Below are 21,190 nucleotides of genomic sequence, written 5' to 3' on the forward strand. Positions count from 1 at the left end.
AAGCAAAACAAGTTGGCTTCAGTTTTGAAAGTTCACACAGTAGTAAAACTATGGCCGCAAAAATGTCTTATCAGCTAATCTCTATTAATGAATAGCTATTTTGGTTTATCTGCCTTTGTATTTATGTGTACATTCCAAGCATCAACAATGATCCACGTTGTAGCGTCATGGCTTAAATATTTCCTCATATGCTTCTACCACTTAATATGTAATGTTGCACAACACTGTGTTTTTCTTTTGCTTAGGCTAGTGCGTATATGACTTCTCGAAAAAAATCATACTGTAACCCCTTGCTACTTCGCACTCCGCATTGTGGGTTGAAAAGTATTCTGCAATAGGAAATGCCCGACCGCTTATCGCTGTAAGCAAGGGGCCAGCAAAGCATCCATGCAGCCGCGGTCCCTAATCCCGTAGTGCTGCGAGATCAAAAGTAACATTTTTTTCGAAAGGTGTGCCATTTGGGCACGACGGATCAAATCCACATTCCTGGTCGTTATCTCTGGACGACTATTGCGGGGGTGGCAAGGCGATTATCTTTTTCAGTTCGATTGCCGTTTTTGCTGTGATACATTATCCCCAGTCGAGTATTCCAAGGATTTTTACACCCCCCATTATTATATTCAACTAACGACATAGCCTGATGTTTGTTGTCCCTTTCAGGGTCCCCGAAAGGAGCAGGAGAGAGCTCATCATTAGATGAAGACAGCAGTGATGCGCTGTCGCCCGACCAGCTCGCCAATCACGACTCTCCCTCGAGTACAATCCCGCAGAAATCACCCTCCGAAGTGCTCGTGCAGAATGGAGATGTGTCGCCAGCACAGGTTGTGGATTTAGACTTTGAAATAATTCATTAATAGAGCAAATTTGTCATACAGTAAATGTATGTTGAGTCGGGTTTATTGTGGGGAATAGATTAAAGTCACATTTTTGGGTCCAGCCCTGTTGTGATGTGTTTTTTGTGTTTGTCTTTTTCAGTTTGTTATACAGCCCACTCCGCAGCCCACTCCTACTCCTACTCCAGTGGCAAACGGGCCAGTTTCTCCTCCAGCCCTCAAAGTGGCAAATGGGACCACAGTAGCCTCCCGGACACTCTTTGGCCAGCTTAAGGTGAATATCCATTAATCATTAATGTGAATCCATCTTAATGGATATGTATGTTCAGGGGAATTATGATTACCATAAATAAGTCATTTGTGAGCTGTATCTCGTCCTGGAATTTCAGTCTCACAGTAAGGGAAACTCTGATCGACCTCCGCTCCGATCTAAGAAAGCAAAGGACAACAAACCAAAAGTAAGAAAGCTTTTTGGTCCATTAACAAGGTATAGAAGATTTATTTTCCTGAAATTCCATCACCTGCAGGTGAAGAAGCTGAAGTACCACCAGTACATCCCTCCGGACCAGAAGGCGGACAAGGAGCGTCCGCCTCTGATGGACTCCTCCTACGCCAAACTCCTTCAGCAACAGCAGCTCTTCTTGCAGCTGCAGATTCTTAACCAGCAGCAACAGCACTACAACTACCACACAATCCTTCCCGCCCCTCCCAAGTGAGTTTTTTTATGACCCAGGGTGGTATGGCTTTTTACAAGGTAGCTAAGATTAGTTGTAGTGCTCCATGGAACCAGATCCTAATCTACGTTTTATTTGGTGTTCCCCTTCAGGCCGGCCCCCGAGCAAGCCATCCCAGCCAACCCCAACCCTTCTCCCACTCGCGTCGTTCCCACGACCCCCAACGCCACCGCTGCAACCCCGGCGAGTGGAAACACGCGTCAAGGACAAACTTCATTGGGTGGAGCCAAACCTACCACTTTGCCTGCCAACCTGGATGAGTTCAAGGTAAATAACATAGAAAATGAAGGCTTCACCTTTTAGTTGGGGCCTTGCAATTAGAGTCAATTCCTGACTAAAAGCTGCCACTATTTTCCTAAGTTCATTGGCTATGCAAGTAGGGAGTTCATTTCCAATTATGAATAATACTTTTAAGTAGCCATCAACCTGCTAAAACATGCACAAACACAAGAATGTACATTAGTAGGGAAATTGTAGCGTCTCGTGAACAAATTTCTCTGCTTTTTGTCTCGCACAGGTCTTCAGAAACATTCATAGGTTGCCTCAAATAAGCCTGTTTTAAATGGAATGCCAAGGACAAGTTGACCACCAGATGGTGTTCTAACTTCACGGCAATGGGCTTATCAACACAAAATAAATACACTGGCCCCGCTATCGATCGCATCAATCACTTTTCAAATCAAAATAATTTTCTCTATGAGAAACAACAGAAAACCAAATCTGTTCCCAGCCTCCATAACTAATCCAAGGGAACCCCAAATAACTCTAAAACACATCTACCTGATCACTGAAAACACATTCAAATCGTAATTGAACTTGAAAATACTGTAATAATAAAAATAAGATGACATTAACGGAATAAAACGTGGGTTTATTATGCGTGCTTATTATGGAGGGTGTCGGCAGTTGCCAACCGAGGTGTTATATCTGGTAGTGGAGGAGTGAGGGAGAACGAAAGACTGTTGCTGATGGTTAAGCAATGTAATAAACAACACAATCATGTAGGATCAAGTCCGTATGGCAGGAAATGCACGTGCTAATTGGGCGGAGCTGATGCCAGTGGTTAGCGTTTTCAAACACTCAGCCCTCTTGTGGTAGCACCTGGAAATTCTTCTAACCTGGATTTCCTTTTGTATTGTTGGGCAAAATTTCACTAACTAGAAAAGCTCGTATGTAGAGGTGCTCTCTAGTGCCATTAATGGCTACAGATGTCTTAATTCCATGAACTCTTATCTTTCAGGTCGCAGAGTTAAAACAGGAACTGAAGTTGCGCGGTCTGACTGTCTCAGGCACGAAAAACTATCTCATAGAGAGGCTGCGCAACTACCAGGAGCAGAACGGCACCACCGTGTCCAAAAGCGGTGTGGCGCAACCTATCCACCAGACCAGCGCCAACACCGCCACATCTGACCACCAACAGGCAGAGGGAGAGTCCAAGGCGTCTCAGGCTTTTCCGAGTCGAGTCATGCGTTTCGAAAGCACCAGCTCCAGCCCGCCTGTCTCGCCTTCGCCGTCCGAACGCTCACTAGCGGGGCTGAGTCCTGATGAGACGAGCTGCAATGGAGACATGTTTGGGGAGATGGTAAGCAGCTTCACCCCAGGAAAAAGTCTTTCAAACACTCTTATTGCTTGTTTTTTTCTTGTTTAGGTCAGTTCTCCCTTGACTCAACTCACCCTCCATCCCTCTCCTCAACACCCGACCAACACCTCTCTTCTTCCCCAAACACTCATTCAGCCCAAAGAAGAAGGCCAGAGCTCATGTTGCCACCATAAGTCCTCACCCGGTAAAGCCCTGGAGTCTTTCTCTGTGGTTGCCATGGACTCCACCTCCATGGACAAGGACCAGATGCTGCAGGAGAAGGACAAACAGATCGAGGAGTTGACCCGGATGCTGAGGCAGAAGCAGCGGCTGGTGGAGACACTCCGATCTCAGCTCGAACTGGGGAAAATGGTGGTAGGAGTGGCGTCAGAGCCGCAAGGGAATGAAAAGAACCCTAAATCTCAAACGCTGATCAAAGCCTCGGCCATCAAGCCCCCCGTAAATCTAAACGGGCTGACCAAAGTCAAGCAGGAAGCTGAGCCAGAGGAAGCCTTGACAGGAGTAGTGGACGAGGCCCAAAGCAAAAGAGCACTGCAGCCTATGCAGTGCTCCCAGGAGACTCTGCTCAGACTGCAGCAGATCAACCGTCTGCAAGTCCAGCAAGCCGAGCAGCTGAAGCAGAAGTCCGTGCCGCCGAAAACCCCAGAGCACAAGATGGAATCTCAAATGTCGCTCCAGCAGCAGCAGCAACTCCAGCAGCTGATCATTCAGCAGACCCAGCAGAAGCAGCTGCTGGACCAGCAGAGGCTTACCCAGCAGAACCAGCTGCAACAAGGGAAAAAGCACCAAACGCAACACAAGAGCTCGCTCCAGCTCAAGAGGGTCCAGGTACAGATCCAGAACCAGACAGCAGGCGGCCAGAGACCCACAGCCAACCAAAGCCAACTGAGGAACAAGCTAAAGGCTCAGCAAAGGCAGCAGCAGAAACAACAGGTGGCCACTGTCAGCACTCAGCAGGTCATTTTGTTTTTTACTTGACTAAATATTCTCGATGATGTGTAGGCCATTTGATGTGTGCGGTGCCACAAGGTTGAACACATCTTTATCTTTAGTAGGGATAATGCGTTTTAACCATTAAATTCTAATGGCTAAAATTGTATTGTCTGTTAATTTCCTTATAACATCCATTGCAGCCTAGTCATCCTGAGGTTTTTGAGTTTTTCCTTACTCTCATGTAGGTTTCAGGTCATTGTATAATAGTAGTCTGTATGCAAGAGTCTCAAACTCAATTGAGTCTGAGGGCTGCTGAAGCTAGGATCCAGGTAAAGCTGGGCCAAATGGGGTTTTCAAGGAAAAATCAGTGATAAAAACATTCCGCTGTTCTTAAATGGACAGTGTTTTATATTTGTCCACTAGGTGTCACTGTAATGTGTAGTGCGACCTAAAATGAGTCCAAGGAAGACTTAAGATTTTTAGCCAGCATTTCTTAAAGACAAAAAGAAAAAAATATATATTTTTAAGGAATTTGGAAAAAGAAATAAGAAAACTTAAATATAAGGAAAAAGGAAAGAAAGCATAGAAACATATTGGAGAAAAAGCCAAACAAAAATAAAAAAGCTATTTTCTTATTTCTCAAAATAATAAGGTGCGTTTTGGTCCCTTTGAGTCTCCTTCCGTTGTGCTTCGAGCACTCGTTTTCGGTAGCACGACAGTATCCAGCGACATTTAGTGAGGAAATAATGCACACTGTCCCTTGAACTTTCAAATTAAGGCAGAGGCCTCAAACTATTATGCCAGGGGTGGCGATTGTCCCCTGGGTCGCGAGTTTGAGACTTCTGCCCTACAGCCCTTTGATACTTCTCGGAACTGGACAAGGCATCGGTACTCACGTATATGGTGCCCTCTTGTGGCCGTTTCAGGTGGCGCCAGTGTTCATCAACCGACCGAGCGGCGGTCAGATCCACACGCAGGCCATTTCTTTGGACCTCCTGAAAGCGGGCGGTACGCTGGTCACAGACACCAACGGCAACCACTATTTGATCGCTCTGACTAGTAACGCGGTGGACGGCTCCAACCAGCGAGCGTCCTCGCAGGCCAAAAGCAACGGACGGGTCACATTGCAGGTACGAACAAGAGGTTGACCAAGACGCCGCGGGTACCTGACAGACTTTATCCCTGCAGAAAATGCAGTCCCTTCCCAACGAGTTACCCTGCACTGGCGGCCGGTTACCGGAGCAGAAAGACAGCCAGGGCGTGAGCCAGCATAGCGAAAAGGTTTGATAAACTCTGATTCAGTAATACCTCTCCGTACTAGCTTAATTCCTTCCAGAATCGTGCTCGTAACTCAAATTGCCTGCGTCATGAGCAAATGTTCCTGATATGAAAAAAATTCCAAACGAGTTGGTCCGTTTCTGTTCACCCGAAATAGCTACAAAACACATCTTCTCGATCGATCGCTAAAAAAAATAATAGTAATCAAACATAAAAAATACAGTAATACCTGTTGACGGCTATTCCACCCTGAAAACACGGAAATTTGGGAAGCTAAGTTGGGTTGGGCCTGGTTAGTACTACCGACTTCTGTAAATAGGTCATTTGGCGCACACTCTGCTGCGACAGCACTGATTGTACCCCCCTTGTACAGTTGATGAAAATTTCCATAAGGGGACCAAAAAAATTGAACTTTTTTTTCAAGATAGATGATATTAACAAAATGAAATGTGAGTCTATTATGAGCCTTATTGAGGACACTCAAATGACTGCGTTCGTGTTGGAGGTACGATCGAGCCTATAAAAATCCAGTCCGACCCTACCCTGCCCGCAGGTATTAAAGCCTGAGCCCGAAAAATTAACTTGATCTACAGGACCGAGCACGGGAAAAACACAAATTTTCATTTTATTTGTGCGGACTGTGGAAGAGGGGTGCCTTGCACGAGAAGGGGATGAAATCCATTGCGCGGATCTTCCTCAAAGAAAAAGAAACAAAGACCAACGACTGGTGGATAATTAAAAAGAAAGTCAGTGAGAGAGCCTGAACCCTAACGTAATGATTTACATTTTTAAGCCTGCCCTGGCCTGACTTTCGGCCAAACTCTAGATAAGATCTTACCTCTAGTGCGCATGGTGCAGGAGGAGTCATAGAGATTGCATACCAGTCAACTCATACGTTATACGTAGATTGCTAATATTGTTGTGACATTATACAGTCTGACTTGCTGTGAGTAATTAGGTGGCGTGTTTGTAAGGTTGATAAGGGGAATTGCAATCAAAATAAGCGGGAGCAATTAGCGCAGGTTGATAGTTATGATATTGAGAGAGAATACATAAGCACTTCCTCTACTTCTAAAATTAAAGCTACTGTAAATTTAAATGTACATGGACACAAAAAAAGAATTACAGCACAATTAATTTTTTCGCCTGTAGTAGTTTGCACGCAATAACGAGCTGATCCGGCGGTAAGAAGTCACGAGCGCTTTCTAGTGGTAGTCTCCCGGACTGCTCGTGACATGAATTTTCCTTTGTTGGGTGAGCAATTTTTGTTGCAAAAATCAAACTCGTAGTGGGAAATTCTTGTGTTTAGAGGCGCTCGTATAAAGAGTTAACACTGTTTGGGCCGATTGCCATTGGCTTTAGGGACAAGAAGAGCCTCACGCAGATAGCAACGGTGTCCCGCTGCTCAGCTCTCGTGCCACGGCGCCTCCCAATTTGCAACCTTTTTTCGACGACATCGAAAGCCAAAGCGACGCCATTCCCGCCTTCAAGGTACCGTCGACCCCGACGCCGCCCTCCTTTCCATCCCTGCTCATCCTCCTTTCCCTCTCACGGACTTTTTCCTTTCCTCCCTCCATCCTGGCAGACTGAGCGAACGTGTCTGCCTTACGACCGACACACTCTGTTCACTCCTCCCTCCCCTAAACCAAACATCTCCTTTCCTACAAAGCGCTCCAAAGTACGTCCTCCGATTGTCTCACTTTCTCACTCGTTTCCTGGAATCCTTTTTCTAACGCCATGCGGCTTTTAACACGCTAGCTCAGCTTTAACGCGTCGGCGTGTCCTCTGTTGACAGGGCAACGGCATGAATTGTGCACAGATGGACGACCTCTTTGACATCCTTCTCAAAAGCGGAGGTAAGATGTCACAAAGAACTTCTATCTTGTTAATAGTTGAATTGCAAAATATAACGATCTCTACCCCATGGACAGGAAAATGTGCTTATTATCGATATTATTTTTCTTTATTTTAACTACCGAAGAATAGTCTTCTGTAATATATTTTCTATATAAAAGTCCTTTTGGACTATAAGGTGTATGGAATTAAAACTACCATTAAAGCTAGGGTTTCATAAAAACATCAAAATTACAAATATTTATTTCAGAGAATATTAATTCACGACATCTGATTTCACTAACAAATATTTCACATGTTAACCAAAAGAGGGCAATCGGAGACCACTTTGTTTCTCAAAGGTAGAACAGTTACCGGATGCAGTATCATTCAACAATAATTCATACAAGAGTAGGTAATTTTGGAGATAATTAAAAAATCTTCATTGAAGTAAACACAATATGTTTAATACTGACAAACAGCGCCATAGTTACGGTATCTATAAATCACACGCCGCAGAAACAGCAGCGAGTGACTTTTGAGTCGCTATCCCTGATAGCCTAGCCATATCAGTTCTTCCTTATTATGAAAACTAATCTCAAAAGAGAGTAGTAAAGGGTCACAATTCTATTCATAGTATCAAGTTGTTAACAACCTTGTAATGTTGGTAAACTATGAGAAAGTCGTTATCCCCGTACCAACTTCACATAGGAATCGATTCAGATATATCTGCTCTCACGGACTCTTACTGAAAATGTTAAGCAGGGCATGTACACTTAATGAGTTTTAAATTCCATCTCCCTTTTATTTCTTTGCGAATCGAATGCAACAAAAGATGCAAAGTTTTCTTTAGGCTGTCTTTGCAGATCACTATATAGCTTATGGCAGTACAAACCCATTCCGTATATTTTAAGGCTTGTCCAGGTTTCTATTTCATGGTAAAACACCAAATCAACGTGGCAGGGAGGATCTACACGTCATGCACACAGCATATAACTGACCCAACAGCAGCGGAAACAATTTGACATATGTAAAACAACTATTGTTCAACAGATAACTTTGAGTCAAACGGGAGGGCGGCTGCATGCCTTTATCCACTTCAAACGCTTCTCCAATTTAGTTTTTGTCTGTGGAAGAGGGAAGAACCTCACCCCTACCAATTGCCCTAGCATATCGTCATCATTTTGGATATCAAACACTCTAATCACAAATGTTTCAGGTTACAAAGCTACTCCTAGAACGAAATACATTCGTAAATAGAGGTACCACTGTGATACAGAGATGGACGACCTAAATCTGCAGCCACCGGCTGTCTGATCTATTCATGATTGTCCGACAACAAAAGAGGATTTGCGTTCAATAGTTGGCGTCTGAGCTGCTGTCAAAAGATCTGCACTTTTGTTAACATGTTAACCACAATAGCGCATTCGAAGACCACTCTGTTTCTAAAAGGCAGTTACCATTTGCAGTATAATTTAATCGTGAGTATGCATTTCCAATTTGGGGTATGTGTGCGTTATACTCCAGAAAACACAATACTTTTGGGGGATGTATTTATTTTTGCATTGTATTGACCTAAGAAAAAGTCCATATCCATTAGCACTTATTTCAAACTACTTTTATCATTTATTTTACCTAAAAATTGTTTGGGTGCATGTTACGCACCAGGTTTTACCAAATTATCGCCAATCATTGGTGTTAACAGGATTCAAACCCAGGTCATGGCAGTAAGAGCGCCGAACCCAAACCACTGGACTACTCGTGATATACATAACATGAAAAGGCATTGGGTTTTTAAACATCATTAAACTAGTACCAGATGATTTTGTTGTGTATTTCACAAGTTTCAATTATAATTTATTCGTTACTTAATAATGCTTAGAATAGAATGTATTGTCATTTTAAGATGTGAAATGCACCACAATATTGACATTCATCTCTGGTACTGTGTCTAAAAAAAGTGTGATATCTTCTGCCTTTTCATTTGTCATCCATACCAGTGGTCAGCAACCTTTTCTGTTCCACGAAACCGGTTCAATGTCTGACATTGTTCTCACGGCCCGGCCCACCAACATTAGCAACAATAATAATAATAATGCTAATCATGATAATAATAATAAATAATAACTTGCTGTGATATCACTAGGTCACTTGGGATTTATATAACATGTGGAAGAGGCATCACAAGTGTTTTCCTTATCACACTATTATTGCTCAAAATATGACCTTGTTTCAGCTTTTTTAGCTTGATGGCGCATGTGATTGGTCAATCGTGGTACAATGATGTTTTTGGCTGAACTCATTCTCAGGATGCTCCATTATGGTGCCACATTGTAGAATGTTATAATAGGGCATTTTGGGAACGAATTCAACCAATCCACTCTCCTGTAACAATTGCCCAATCATATGTGCCTTCAAGATAAGAAAATGCAAGACAACGTGGTACTGTGAGTACGAAAATAGTGTGATAAGGAGATAAAATCGAATGCCTTTTTTTTTTTTCGTGTGGCCCAGTACCAAAATTCAACCATCGATGGTCCATCAGTTAGAAATTGGTTGCTTAATCCGCTGCGACTCGGGTTTGATTCCCGTTACATTCATTTTAATGACAAATTAGAGGTGTGCGTTAGAGGTATGTAAAATTCTGACACACTTTTGACATTTGTTTCCTTCTGCTTTCCTTTAATGTCCTCAAATAGAAATCCCTGGGTTTAAGGCCAACCCCGACCCTTCCCTTGCTCCCCTACACTCAGACCCGCCCTCACCTGCCTCTCCGCTCCACCTCTCCCCTCCCACGCCCAACTCCCCCTTGGCCACCCCTCCCCCACCGAGCAACCCCCGCGGGGACGCCAGTCACCTGGAAGACTTTCTGGAGAGCTCCACCTTGCTGGTCCCCGATGACATCCACAGCCAAATGCTGAGCGCCGCCGGCATTCTGGACCACCCTCCCTCCCCCATGGACACGTCGGACCTGGTGGGTTTCTCCCCCCACTCTACCGGGCTGGACTTGGCGGACGCCGCACTGGACAGCATGGACTGGCTGGACATCTCCATGGTGGGGACATCCGGCGGAGGGAGCGGTACTGGGGGAGAAGTAGAAGGTGGCGACGGTGGGACCAGCCTGACCCCGCTAGCCCCTCACACGCCGCCTAGCGTCTTCTCTGCCGACTTCCTGGACAGCTCGGACTTGCAGCTACATTTGGAGTTGTGTCTGTAGCTTCGGGGGTGGGGACGTCATACTGCGTTCAGGCTCCACTTTGCTGTCTCTTATCACTGCTGGGCACCTTGGCACACTTGCAGAATATACCATAAATTCCGGACTACAGAGTATACCTGATTAAAAGTCGCATGCGTGAATTTAAAGAAGAAAGTCATCTTTGTTTTTGTAAAAGCTGCACTGGGTTTTGAGGCTGTAGCAATAGATATGAACTCATTCCTGTGCGTTTCTTACATTTCTAAATCAGCAGGGAAATGTTTGTTACAGAAAAGTAACACATCGTGCGGCAATTAAGACACTTATTTGCAGGCTCAATTAATGAACTTATTTGCAGTCAATATTAATTAACTCAAATTCAGAAGATTGTATAGAAAACAGTCTGAACACATCCCCCATAAAATTGATCTTAAGCTAGCCCATCTCTCGTATACCTGACAAAGTGATAGAGAGGTCAAGTATTGCTACTACTACATAAAAACATAAGAGCTTGGGGTCTTTCTAACAAGTAGTGTGATGGAATATTTTAGTCTGGAAGCAGGTGACTGATTAATGTCATATTAGGCTGTGATCAGAAACTAATTTAACACGTATGATTTTTTTTTATGTACTAGTAGCAATAGTTGGTCTTTTCTCACTCACTTTGTACTGTATACAAGAGATGGGAGGATTTAAGATCAGTTGCATGGCTCAACATGAGTACGGGCCTCTCAATTTTAGTCAGTACAGTACATTTGAGTTTTGTTTCAAGTTTTGTCAGTGTATATCAGACCTGGGCACTCCGTTCCTGGAGGGCCGCATGTTCTGCATGATTTTTGAGGTTTCTCTGATCCAATACAGGTGATTCCAATCACCAGTATTGTTAACGAGCACTTGCTAGCTTGCTAACGAGGTTATAATTTGTATCACCTGAGTTAAAGAAGAGCAAACTTCAAAATCTGGCAGGACGTGCGGCCCTCCAGGACCGGAGTTCCCAGGTCTGGTGTATATGTTAATGCCAATTAAATTATTATTAACTTCTGCGGACGCAATTCTCAGGCAAATGTCTTAAATGTGGCACAATGTGTTACTTTTCTTTACTAGACATTTCCCCGCTGATTTATTTATTTTTTTAAATGTAATCAAAGGATGCAAATGAGTTCCTTTTTATGGCTGTTCAAGCCAGTGGTTTTAAATCTGGTGCAGCTTGTATGAAAACAAAGTGGATCTGCGAGTGCGCCTTTAAATCCGGGGCCCTGTGTAGTTGGGAATTTACGGTAAATGTCAGCCGGCTCCACGTGCACTCTTCCGCACTTGTCACTGGCTTTCTCAAGCACTGAAGTGAGCATCAAGTCATTTAGTTTGCCGTGCTCACCTGCTGCAAGTGAATCATCTATTTTTATCGAAGCTATTCTCACACAAATTGTGTGCGACGTGCACGAGTGTCAGTGCCTCCTAAACTTTGCACTTATCTCTGATTGGTTGAAAATGGGGGGCGGGGGTTCAGTGGTATCCCTCCATCACTGTAGCATCTTGATGCCCACCCAATGGGGCCCCCTACCTGTGAAAACAACAACAGAATAACACGCACAACCTTTTAACGGTTGCCAGTTGCTGTTGAGATGAACCCGATCAATGGCGACATTTTCGCCTCGTTAGAGGTCGCGTATTATTGGTAACATTATGGTAGACCACTATGTATTGCTGTATATGGGGTGTATATTATCAATTGTTCATATGGCTATTTTTGGGAGGGGTTGTTTTATTGGAGCGAGCCAGCTGGGGGAATGGGGTGCGGGCAGGACCTCCAAAACAATTGGACCTTGCCATTTTTTTAAAGATTAAAGAAAAAAATGAATAATAATGATTGTTGTGTTTCGTTTTGTTCTAATCTTGTGGAATTTAAAGATATAAACAGGGTTCAGTCCTTTGAGACATTTTTGTGATTAAGGGCTATATAAATAAATGTGACTTGGGTTCGTACAAGTGCTTGAAATCCTTGAAATTCAATGTATTTAGGGTTTGTGAAGTGCTTGAATTTCAGGTGAAGTGCTTTAAATACTGCCAAGTTTATGCAATGAATGAAAAGTTTAACGAGTCTGCCTAAATGTAGGGTGTGTCCTATAAAAGTTGAAAGTAGAATATTTTCTTGATTAAGTACGTGTTATAGGTGGTGTATGTAACTTCAAATTTTTCTACTTGCTGACGCCATTTTCTTGCCGAAATCGTTATTGCAGCTCCTTTTTTGCGCTTGCAAGTATGTGAAATTCTTAATGAGCTCGAAAAATCTATTCCTATTTTAGGGGTTTGGGTTGGCATTAGGACTGTATTTGAAATAGTCCTTTTCTTTCACCATTTTCATCCTAAAACTAAAGCAAACCACTAACACACACACGACATAACACTCAGTTTCATTTACAATGTCCCATTCAGTGAATGTAGCTACTAGCTTATTATTTGGCTTAGGATTAATCACATTTTCAGTTTTTTGTTCCGACAGGCAGCAATCAGAAACGTCAAACAGGGCTATGGATTGGTTCACATTGTATTGCTTCTTTGAATGGTACTGGAGAAATTTGAAAATTGGTTTGAAAATCCTTAAAAAGTGCTTGAATTTTCCCATGAAAACGGTTTACGAACCCTGTACAAAGGTGACAAACAAATCATTAAAAAAAAATCCTCTACAGTACCTTTCCTGAGCAGTTCCAAGTCCAAGTGTTTCGTGTCACGCCAAAGCTCCACAAGAGGGCGCCATCGCCCCTTCACCGGCTATACTTTATACGTCAATTCCCATCCTCTTAATCTGATGGAATCTTCTAGAAGACTTTTGCCGTTTGTGCATACTTTTAATTTTTAACTAAAACCCGGAAGTAGTTTCCATCCGTACAAGACGCACTAATGCGTAGATTCAATGTTAGCAAAGTTTTAGAACAGAGATCAGGAACCTTTTTGCCCCAATAAGCCATACAAGCAAAATATGTTGATTTCTTTTTTCTTGAGAGAGCCACACCATAAATGTCAAAAATCAGTAAAAGCGCCAAACTTGCTTTCCAGACAAAAACTATTTTTTCAGCATATTTCAAAATCCAATCCATAATAATGCCAGAGCCCCATATCAATATAAACATACCACAGAAAATGTGTTTCCTGTGTTGAGGCTCAATTTTGGGCGCCATTTTTGTCCTAAATAATGGTTTGAGCAAAAAGTGCAAGCAAAGTTCTTTAAAATAATGTCACAAAATACTGCAAAGAAGGATACAAATGTATTTACCTCTAGTGCAGACAGCACTGGGCGAGGGAAAAGAGTGCGTGTGCCCTGTGCATAGCTCCACCCATTCCTACAGCTTACCCAATCAAATTGCTCTAAGTGCTTTGTTAGAACTTTTGGATAGAAAGATTGTTTTGAGTTAATGTTTGGACTGTGGCTTTTCATCATAAAGAGTCTCAACAATGAAGAGATTGTTTAATGAGCTTTCATATAAATGATTATTTAAGCGCTTTACAGCCACAACGGAGTCAGTTGGTGTGACACTTTGACTGTAAACTGAAGGTAAAATTGTGTCCTATATATACTGGATTGAACCCAATTCAGATTTAGATATGCATGTGTGATAATTAAATGTTCATGTAATAATATGTTAAAGAATCGCATTATTATGATTTTATCTCTGCGCCACATGTATATGTGTGTATGGCTCACGAGCCATAGATTCGGGACCCGTTTAAAAATAATCAATCAATAACTAACAAGTTGGGCCCAAAAAAGCGAGTAAAATTTAAAACGAAATATCATTACTGTTTTCCATTTTAAGTACACCATGAAAGAAAATGATAAATTATTTCTTGTATTTTTTCCTAGAATATTATGTTGAATTCAACAAAATGTGCGTTTTTGTCCATTGATATTCTTGCATAGTTTTTTATCATTTTGATAAGTGTTTTACACTCTGAAAAAATAAAGTTCTTGTCAACAAGAAAAAGGAGCTTTGCAAATTTTTCAGTTTTTTTATCTTTCAAGATGGCCGACATTCATGTCGGCTCCCTGTGGGTGAGCCTTAAGTCACGTAACATACAAAAAATTTTTTATACATGTGGTACAGTAAAACAAAACAAAACATTGTTTTGAGTACAAATAAAAAATACGTTAACTGTCATACCAATGAGAAATTTGTATTTCTTTCGCATAGTGGAATCCCTACTTAAGGTTGCCGCCATGTTTGTCTGGAAACTTGCTGCTACGCTGTGCTGTCTGCACTATTTTTTGTTTGTATTAGACAGTACAGTGCCATATAGTGGTCAAATATTTCACACTGGGCCTTTAAATCAATATTGTTGTTTTTTTTTAATTTTATGAACACATTTTTACTCGTAGGACGTACCAAAATATACACTGTGCCTTAGAAACTGAACAAATATATAAACCAAAAATTCGTGACCTTCCAAAATGTGTTTTTATAAAAAAAAATTAACAGATCATCATAGATAAGCCAACTCCTTTTCTATTTTAAAACTGTAATAACATTTTTCACCACTAGATGGCAGACACTTCTTAAAGTCTTGCAGAAGAAAGGTTATACTTTGGTACTGGAATGACTGTATTCAAACAAGTTGGTAGATGATGTCTCAAAATGTTGTTGCCTTTCCTACTTTCATGTTTTGTCCTGTTAGTTCCTGTCCCAACGCATTGTTTTGTCTTTCTTTTACGTATTTCATATGTTAGAGCTAGTTAGTGTCCCAACTATTATGCATTGTTTTCCTTTCATGTTTTGTTCAGTTAGTATCCCAACATAATATGTGTTGACTTACTTTCACATTCCGTTCAGTAAAAACGAATAATTGTCCCAAAATAAATTGCCTTGTCTTACTTTTACATTTTGGTCAGTCAGAGCTAGTTAATGTCCCAACATAATCAGCATTGTCTTACTTTCATTTTTGTTCTGTATGAGCTAGTTAGTCTCCTAACATATTTTACGTTTTGTTCAGTTAAAGCTAGCAGGTTTCCCAGCATAATAGTTTTTGTCTTACTATAATTTTTTTATTGTTCAGTTTGAGCTAGTTAGTCTCCTAATGTATTTCGCTTTGTCCTCCTTTCATGTTTTGCTCAGTTAAGGATAGTTAGTGTACCAGCATAATCGAGATTGACTTAATTTCACTTTTGTTCAGGTAGAGCTCGTTAGTTTCGTAACATATTTCGCTTTGTCTTCTTTCGAGTTTTGTTCAGTTAAAGCTAGCTAGTGTCCAACATATTTTGCTTTATCCTCTATTGTGTTTTGCTCAGTTAGAGCTAGTTAGTGTCCCGACTCTCAACATGATCTGCCTTGTCTGTTTTGTTTAGGTAGAGTTAGATAGGTACCTAACATATTTTGCTTTGTCCATTTTCTCTTTTTGTTTAGTTAAAGCTACCTAACGTTCCAAAAAAATATTTGTCTTATCTTCATGTTTTTTTTCTTTTTGAACTAGTCTCCTAACATATTTTGCTTTGTCCCCTTTTACGTTTTGTTCAGTTGGAGCTAGTGTCTCAATATATTTTGCTTTGTCCTCTTTCATGTTTTGCTCAGTTCGAGCTAGTTAGTCTCGCGATTCACAACATGATCTGCATTGCCTTCATTTCACGTTTTGTTCAGTTAGAGCTCGATAGGTACCCAACATATTTCACTTGGTCCTCTTTCACGTTTTGTTCAGTTAAAGTTAGCTAGTGTCCCAAGATAATCGTTTTTTTCTTATTTTCATGTTTGTTCAGTTTGAGTTAGTTTTTCTTTCAACATATTTATTTTTGTCCTCTTTCACGTTTGGTTCAGTTGGAGCTAGTTAGTGTCCTAACATTACTGTAACTGTGTTTACTTTACATTTTCTTTATTTAGAGCACAGGTGTCAAACTCACGGCCCGCGGGCCACAACCGGCCCGACGTACAATTATATCCGGCCCGCAAAATCCTTTTATATACATCTACTATAATGGCCTGGGTCCATGAAACCCTGATAACTTTCAAATTATACTCGGATACTAAAAACCACAATGGCCGAGAAAATGATGTTAACTGACATTGCCGGTAAACCCGTGTGTCTTATTTGTGGAGATTTTGTGGCCTTAATTAAGGAATTTAATGTAAAACGACACTACAAGACAAAACTTCAGAGTAAGCTGAAAAACCTTGAATCAAGAGAAAGGATACAGAAAGTTGAAGAGTTAAAGAAGAATATGAAGATGTTTTTCACTAAGGCAAATTCCCAAAGTGAAAAGCACAAATTTTATTTATATTTTCCTTTTTTTCATATTTTCATTTTTATAGTTTTGACAGGAGATATTTTTATGGAGAGCAACGATTTTTATTCTGTTCGATTCTGTTCGGCCCGCGGCCAAAGGTGTGGTTTGAGTTCTGGCCCTCTGTATAATTGAGTTTGTCACCCCTGATTTAGAGCAAGTTAGTGTCCTAACATATTTCGCTTTGTCTTTTTTCATAGTTTTGTTCTTTTAGAGCTAGCTAGTCTCTCAACACCCCATGCTTTTTTCCATTTAAATCATATCAAAACCATTCACCAAGAAATGGGCAGAAAATTCCTAAAGTCTTAAATATAGTGATACCTCAGTACTTGAACAACTTTGTATTCCAACAAATCAGTATTTGACCTAAAAGCAGTACGAGTACCTTTTTCTTTACGGGTACTTTTTTTTCCAGTATTCAAAAAAAATTGGAACCCGAACACAGCCGAGTGAGATCTTGGCTACACTTGCTCGGTCGATTAGTTCCTTCACCAGTCGACTTCAGCTGTACTGACTGGCTTTGGGTTTCTTTTCTGACTTTCACCGCCTGTTCCCCGGAGCTGCGCTTTACTTCTCCCTCAAAGGCGCTCATGATCTCATGTATAGAGCTCATGTATATCCCCAACGCACGGCACGTGTCTTAGTAGCCTCGCCACCCCCAATCGAGAGGAGATAAAAGTCTCAATGCCCTACGCGCTAATGAACCTCGCTGAGCTCCAAAGCGCCACGAGGGTCCAAGAGCTCCTCTCCAGCCCTTATCACGCAAACTTGCCACTGCGGCCGTTAGAAAAAAAAAAAAAGCACGAAATGTGTCAGTATATGTCCTACGTTGTCTTCCTTTCACGTTTTGTTTAGTTAAGAGTTGGTGAGCCGATATACAGTGCATCCGGAAAGTATTTATAGCGTTTCACTTTTTCCACATTTTGTTATGTTACAGCCTCATTCCAAATTGTATTAATTCAATCTCTGATCTCAAAATTCTACACAAAATACTCCATTATGACAATGTGAAAAAGTTTTTTTTTTTTACCTTTTTTGAATTTATTAAAAATAGAAAACTAAGAAATCCCATTTACATAAGTATTCACAGCCTTTGCCATGAAGCTCAAAATTTAGCTCAGGTGCATCTTTTTTCCACTGATCATCCTTGAGATCTTTCTACTGCTTAATTGGAGTCAACCTGCAGTAAATTCAGTTGATTGGACATGATTTGGAAAGGCACACACCTGTTTATATAAGGTCCCACAGTTGAGTGTGCATGTCAGAGCACAAACACCAAGCATGAAGTCAAAAGAACTGTCTGTAGACCTGCGAGACAGGATTGTCTTGTGGCACAAATCTGGGGAAGGATACAGAAACAATTCTGCTGCTTTGAAGTTCCCAATGAGCACAGTGGCCTCCAGGGTAACGAGGACAGCAGAGAAAATAATCGGGACTACACTTCCCTCCATTCAGGACATTGGCCAGAGCGCTGCCTATCCCATGCTAAGAACATTATCGGGGACCCCTCTCACCCCCATCATGGACTGTTCACTCTGCTAGCCTCTGGGAAGAGGTACTGCAGTGTGCGGTGCAGGACCACCAGGTTCCGCAGTAGTCTAGTCCCCCTGGCCATTAGACTGTTAAATGGTCAATCTAACATATAGTTAACCAAAATCTAAACACCTGCTAATTTGACTTTTTGCACTACTGGCAGTTCTTTATAGCTTGCCACTCCTTGCACATTTGCTCTCTGCACTATTGTACTTACAGCGTTATTGTTACAGTGTTAATGTTACTGTTTACCTGACTTGTTAACCTGACTGCCCATTTTGCACATCTGGTTAGCTACTCCTCTTGCACTATCGGCACTATGGTAAAATACTATACGTAGCCATAATACAATACAACTTTTACTTATATCTGTACATTCAAGGAAACTGTGCGGGTCAGATGTATCGACATTTCGTTCTGTATACACGTGTACTAGAATGACAATAAAGTAGATCTGAATCTGAATCTGAATTATTCGTAAATGGAAGACATTTGGAACCTCCAGGACTCTTCCTAGAGATGGCCGGCCTTCTAAACTGAGCGATCGGGGAAGAAGGGCCTTAGTCAGGGAGGTGACCAAGAACCCGATGGTCACTCTGTCAGAGCTCCAGCGTTCCTGTGGAGAGAGGAGAGCCTTCCAGAAGGACAACCATCTCGGCAGCAATCCACCAATCAGGCCTGTATGGTAGAGTGGCCAGACAAAAGCCACTCCTTAGTAAAAGGAACATGGAAGCCCGTCTGGAATTTGCCAAAAAGCACCTGATTGACTCTCAGACCATGAGAAACCAAATTCTCTGGTCTGATGAGACAAAGATTGAACTCTTTGGTGTGAATGCCAGGCGCCATGTTTGGAGGAAACCAGGCACCGCTCATCACCAGGCCAATACCATCCCTACAGTGAAGCATGGTGGTGGCAGCATCATGCTGTGGGGATGTTTTTCAGCAGCAGGAACTGGCAGACTAGTCAGGGTAGAAGGAAAAATGAATGCAGCAATATATAGAAATATCCTGGATGAAAACCTGCTCCAGAGCGCTCTTGACCTCAGGCTGGGGCGAAGGTTCATTTTTCAGCAGGACAACGACCCAAAGCACACAGCCAAGATCTCAAAAGATTGGCTTCAGAACCACTCCGTGAATGTCCTGGAGTGGCCCAGCCAGAGTCCAGACTTGAATCCGATCGAACATCTCTGGAGAGATCTGAAAATGGCTATGCACAAACGTCTCCCATCCAACCTGATTGAGCGCGAGACTTATTGCAAAGAAGAATGGGCAAAACTGCCTAAAGATAGGTGTGCTAAACTTGTGGGATCATATTCAAAAAGACTTGAGGCTGTATTTGCTGCCAAAGGTGGATCAACAAAGTATCAAGCAAAGGCTGTGAATACTTATGTAAATGTGATTTTAGTTTTCTATTTTTAATAAATTCAAAAAAAGTTAAAAAAAAAAAACTTTTTCACAGTGTCATTGTCATAATGGAGTATTTTGTGTAGAATTTTGAGATAACAGAAATTAATACAATTTGGAATGAGGCTGTAACATAACAAAATGTGGAAAAAGTGAAGCGCTGTGAATACTTTCCGGATGCACTGTATTATACATTGTCCTCAATTCATGTTTCATTCAGTTAGAGCTAGTGTCCCAACACATACAATTTTCTTTCATGTTTTGTTCAGCAAAAAAAATAGTTCATGTTAAAACATATTTGTTGCCTTTCATGTTTTGTTCAATTGGAGGTAGTGTCCCAACATAAGATGCTACGTGTTACATGTTTTTTCCAGTTTGTGTCGAGCATATTATGTGTTTTCCTTCTTAATGTTTTGTTCAGTAAGTGTCTCAAAATATTTTGCGTAGTCTTACATTAACGTTTCACTCAGTGGAAAGTAGTTGGTGTCCCAACATATTTTACATCGTCCTCTTAATGTTTGGTTCAGTTAGAGCTAGTAAGTGTTTGAAAAATATGTATCGTCCCTTTTCATGTTTGGTTCGGTTTAATTTAGTAGGTGTCCCAACGTAATATCTGCTGTCTTCTATTTTCTGTTTTGTTCATTTTGAGTTCTGTCCCAAAATAATATGCATTTTAAGGACTGTTGAATTGTTCTCACACTATCGCAAAAACACTCACGTGTCACTAAAACTCTGAGGCACTATTGAATCGCTCTCATACACTTACAAAATCTGTTCACACAAAAACAACAATGTGAAGATTGACATTTTGAACTTCAAGAGGGGTGGATTCCAATAATCTCATGAAAAAAACGGTTAAAAAATGGATTTCTTGTCTCTTTTAGAAAGTTTGGAATTTCACATATCGCAAACCTAAAAAAGCAAGGAAAAAAATAATATTTTTAACATGACATGATTTCTATCTTGCATTGATCCACTTATTGATGGTCAGTTGATAAATGGCCTGACAATGGTCACTTGAAACATACAGTAAAGAGAAATATCTAGAGGGGTAAAAATTATGAAATAATTCATTAACTCTTCAAGGTTAAAATAGTCATAAAGCGGACAGGTGGACACAAAGGCAGCATTAAATGAGATTCATTCCGATTGTGCTTCTCGGCTAAACGCTAAGCCGGCCCACAAGAGCTTGACTCGTAGCTCAATATTTGCATCTCCTTTCATTTCCTGAAAGGTCGGCGATGACGCATAATTCCGATGACAGCTTGCTTTGTGTTCCTAAATCATTAAAAAATAATTTTTGCACATTTTTTGTCATGTAAAGTCACTTTTGATGTTGACTGACAACGTCACGGAATCATTTACTTGACTTCCAACTATTCTCCCATTCATCGTCATTGACAGCAATATACAGTGCCTTGCAAAGTATTTGGCTTGGCTTGATTTTGCTTTATATCTAGGGTCATTGTCCTGATGGAAGGTAAATCTCCACTCCATTCTCGGGTGTCTCACAGAAGTTGGGGCGATACTTTTGCAAGGCACTATACAGGACTGTCTCAGAAAATTAGAATATTGTGATAAAGTTCT

At 41.3% G+C, this 21,190-nt stretch overlaps 1 protein-coding gene across 8 annotated transcripts in view; it reads left to right on the plus strand.

The window, feature by feature from the left end:
• The window catches only part of mrtfab (myocardin related transcription factor Ab), a 40,430-nt gene extending 29,695 nt beyond the window's left edge, over nt 1-10,735 (plus strand). For 5 of the 8 annotated variants that reach the window (XM_088323384.1, XM_088323385.1, XM_088323388.1 and 2 more), the window contains 13 exons: nt 661-821; nt 976-1,107; nt 1,223-1,291; nt 1,361-1,545; nt 1,660-1,834; nt 2,808-3,149; nt 3,216-4,124; nt 5,027-5,230; nt 5,289-5,381; nt 6,741-6,869; nt 6,964-7,056; nt 7,174-7,234; nt 9,911-10,735. In XM_088323384.1, the coding sequence (XP_088179510.1) occupies nt 661-821; nt 976-1,107; nt 1,223-1,291; nt 1,361-1,545; nt 1,660-1,834; nt 2,808-3,149; nt 3,216-4,124; nt 5,027-5,230; nt 5,289-5,381; nt 6,741-6,869; nt 6,964-7,056; nt 7,174-7,234; nt 9,911-10,428 (3,071 nt within the window). In that variant the 3' untranslated portion in view covers nt 10,429-10,735. Of the gene's footprint in view, nt 1-660; nt 822-975; nt 1,108-1,222; nt 1,292-1,360; nt 1,546-1,659; nt 1,835-2,807; nt 3,150-3,215; nt 4,125-5,026; nt 5,231-5,288; nt 5,382-6,740; nt 6,870-6,963; nt 7,057-7,136; nt 7,235-9,910 lie in introns of all 8 variants that reach the window. The other 3 variants (XM_088323387.1, XM_088323391.1, XM_088323389.1) reach the window with 2 other exon arrangements.
• The last annotated feature ends 10,455 nt before the right edge of the window (nt 10,736-21,190 follow it).

Source organism: Urocampus carinirostris, chromosome 19 (genome assembly GCF_059441175.1).
Source record: "Urocampus carinirostris isolate Australia breed hairy pipefish chromosome 19, RoL_Ucar_1.0, whole genome shotgun sequence".
NCBI lineage: Eukaryota > Metazoa > Chordata > Actinopteri > Syngnathiformes > Syngnathidae > Urocampus > Urocampus carinirostris.